Source organism: Apodemus sylvaticus, chromosome 5 (genome assembly GCF_947179515.1).
Source record: "Apodemus sylvaticus chromosome 5, mApoSyl1.1, whole genome shotgun sequence".
NCBI classification, from domain to species: Eukaryota; Metazoa; Chordata; class Mammalia; order Rodentia; family Muridae; genus Apodemus; species Apodemus sylvaticus.
This window is the reverse complement of record NC_067476.1, coordinates 93,751,957-93,754,515: the sequence shown is the minus strand read 5'-3', so window position 1 is coordinate 93,754,515 and position 2,559 is coordinate 93,751,957. Positions and strand designations below refer to the sequence as shown.

Genomic DNA, 2,559 nt, shown 5'->3' with positions numbered 1-2,559 from the left:
CTCAAACAGAAAAGTATCCAGGAAGTCTCAGTAGTACTCAAAGAATACCATAATACCTTTAATTATGCTAAAAATTAATGAAATGGTATTTAGAATTAATGCTATTTATTTTAAACCTATATAAAAATAAAAACTATGATAATGTAGAAAAATTGAGGCAATATTAAAACATTCTTAATTACTAAATTAGATAAAATGGAATTTTATAATTCATATAAGATCTGCTGAATAATGTAATAACTTCCTTTGCTTATTATATCTGTCTCATGGCTACAGGAGATCTATGTCTTCACCCAAATGTTTAAATTCCATTGCCTCAGGCGTCTCATGGCAGTTTTCATCTCTGTGTTCCTCAGTGTGTATATAATGGGATTCAAGAGAGGAGTAACCACAGAATAAAACACAGCAAGGAATTTATCTAATGACTTGATGGGAAAGGGCCAGGCATAAATGAAGACGCAAGGTCCAAAAAACAGAAGAACTACTGTGATATGAGCAGTCAGTGTAGACAGAGCCTTAGATGACCTATCAGAGGGGCGGCGCTGGATGGTCATTAGAATGATACCATAGGAGATGATTAACAAAGCAAAAGAACACACAGTAAGCATACCACTGTTGGCAATGACCATGATGTCTAACCTATAAGTGTCTGCACAGGCAAGTTTGAGTACTCTTGGAAGGTCACAATAAAAACTGTCAACCTTATTGGGACCACAAAAGGGTAAGTTCACTGCAAAGGCCAATTGACTCACTGAGTGTAGAAAGCCAATTCCCCATGCAGTCGCCACAAAACCAACACATACATTGCCACGCATAATTGCAGTGTAGCGTAAAGGCTTACAAATTGCTATATATCTGTCAAACGCCATGGCTATGAGGGTCACCATTTCACTTCCCCCAAAGAAGTGAAGAAGAAATATCTGTGCAAAACAGCCATGGACAGAGATGACTCTGAGTTTGCTGAAAAAATCAGTAATCATCTTCGGTGCTGTGACAGAGGACAGACACAGATCGATGAATGAGAGGTTGGCCAACAGGAAGTACATAGGAGAGTGGAGGTGGGAATCATAGGTCACAGTCACGACAATAAGAAGGTTTCCAAATACAATGCCTACATAGAAAATAAAAAAGAACGCAAACAGAAAGATCTGTAGTTCCCAAGAGTCGGAGAGTCCAACAAAAATAAATTCTTTCACCACGGAGTTGTTTGCTTCCCTTGTAGATTCATTCCAGAGGAAAGTCTCTGTACTAGCCTTAGAGAAGACAATAAAAATTTAAGTCAGAGTTGTTATATGCAAAGTTAACCTTTATCGATGGCTTAAGAACTTGCTATGATCTATTGCAAAAAAACTCCCAAGCTAAAAATAAAATCTCAAAATTTAAATCTTATTGTTTCCTTTCTTGTCTTGTTTGTCAGTTAGCCAAGCCTTGCAATTTCTCTAGGGTTTTGGACTCCATCCTAAGACATTTTTATTGCTTGTGCTGTTCTCTGTACTCTCTTCCTAGACTTACTTCATTCATCTCTGAATGTCAATCCATTACGATATACAGACCAGTCCTTACATTAAAAATGTTAAAGTGCTTACGAGAAAAATAATTTTACCTTGTGAAATAAAATGTACAAAATAGAAATGGCAAATCTAAGTAAAAATACAGAATTTGAAATGATTACATGACATAGCACACATATATAACATAAAAGGCAGAGGTTGTATGATGAGTAATATATTATGGGAGGTAAGAGCATATAAAGTTATTCCCAGGTAGAATTCTGTTATCCGTTATTTGTTTGGAAATTAACTTACTCATAACCAATTGTGCTTACCGATTGTGTTCATCTCTCCATTATTCCAGATATTTTTCCTTAGCCCTTCCCAGTTATGTATCAAATTACTGTGTTGAAAGTCCTATGAAAACTTAGTGATTCTCTCTTTTCCAAATATGGAAAAGATACAATCATAAAATATTTCATTGAGCTCTTTAAGTTTGTGTCTCCTTAGTTCAGTAAAAATATAATCATGTGAACACTGACAACACTCAAGGATAGGAGATATATTATAGTGTGGCTAGTTCATTAAAGCATTTCTTTAGAATCATACTATGCAAAAAAGTTTTTTGAATTTTAATTTATTTTAAAACATTGAAATATTTTGGGATTAGAGAAGAAGATAGAGAAAGAAAAGTTCCAGGACTTATCTCCCTGAAAAATACACGTTGGATGAAAATGGCTCAAGATTCTTATCTGAAGAAAATCAATATCTACCATAGTAGAAAATAACAATTTATAAATGTAATATTTCAGAAAAAAAGAGAAATCTTGAAGCTCATTATGAGACACATCTGCAAAGTTTTGTTGCTAAGAGGAGAATGATAAAATGTAATCCCCATTTAGTATCCATCTACCAGCACAACATCTCTTCAGACTTCATTAAAATGACTCAAGATGTTTTTTAAGAATGTACAAATTTTATTTTTACATTTGCAGTTATTGAAGGAGTTTTCATGCACCTCCCACTGCATATATGTTAATAAAGGCCATGCAAGACTAAGAAGAAAATA

The 2,559-nt window shown here is 34.3% G+C and overlaps 1 protein-coding gene across 1 annotated transcript; it reads right to left on the bottom strand.

Annotated features, from left to right (window-relative positions):
• Window positions 1-281: 281 nt before the first annotated feature.
• Window positions 282-1,521, bottom strand: LOC127684881 (olfactory receptor 4F4-like). The gene is made up of 2 exons (XM_052181669.1): window positions 1,513-1,521; window positions 282-1,253 (listed from the first exon to the last, which is right to left on the bottom strand). Exons 1-2 carry the CDS (start codon window positions 1,519-1,521, stop codon window positions 282-284), a joined length of 981 nt encoding a protein of 326 aa, XP_052037629.1.
• Window positions 1,522-2,559: the final 1,038 nt, after the last annotated feature.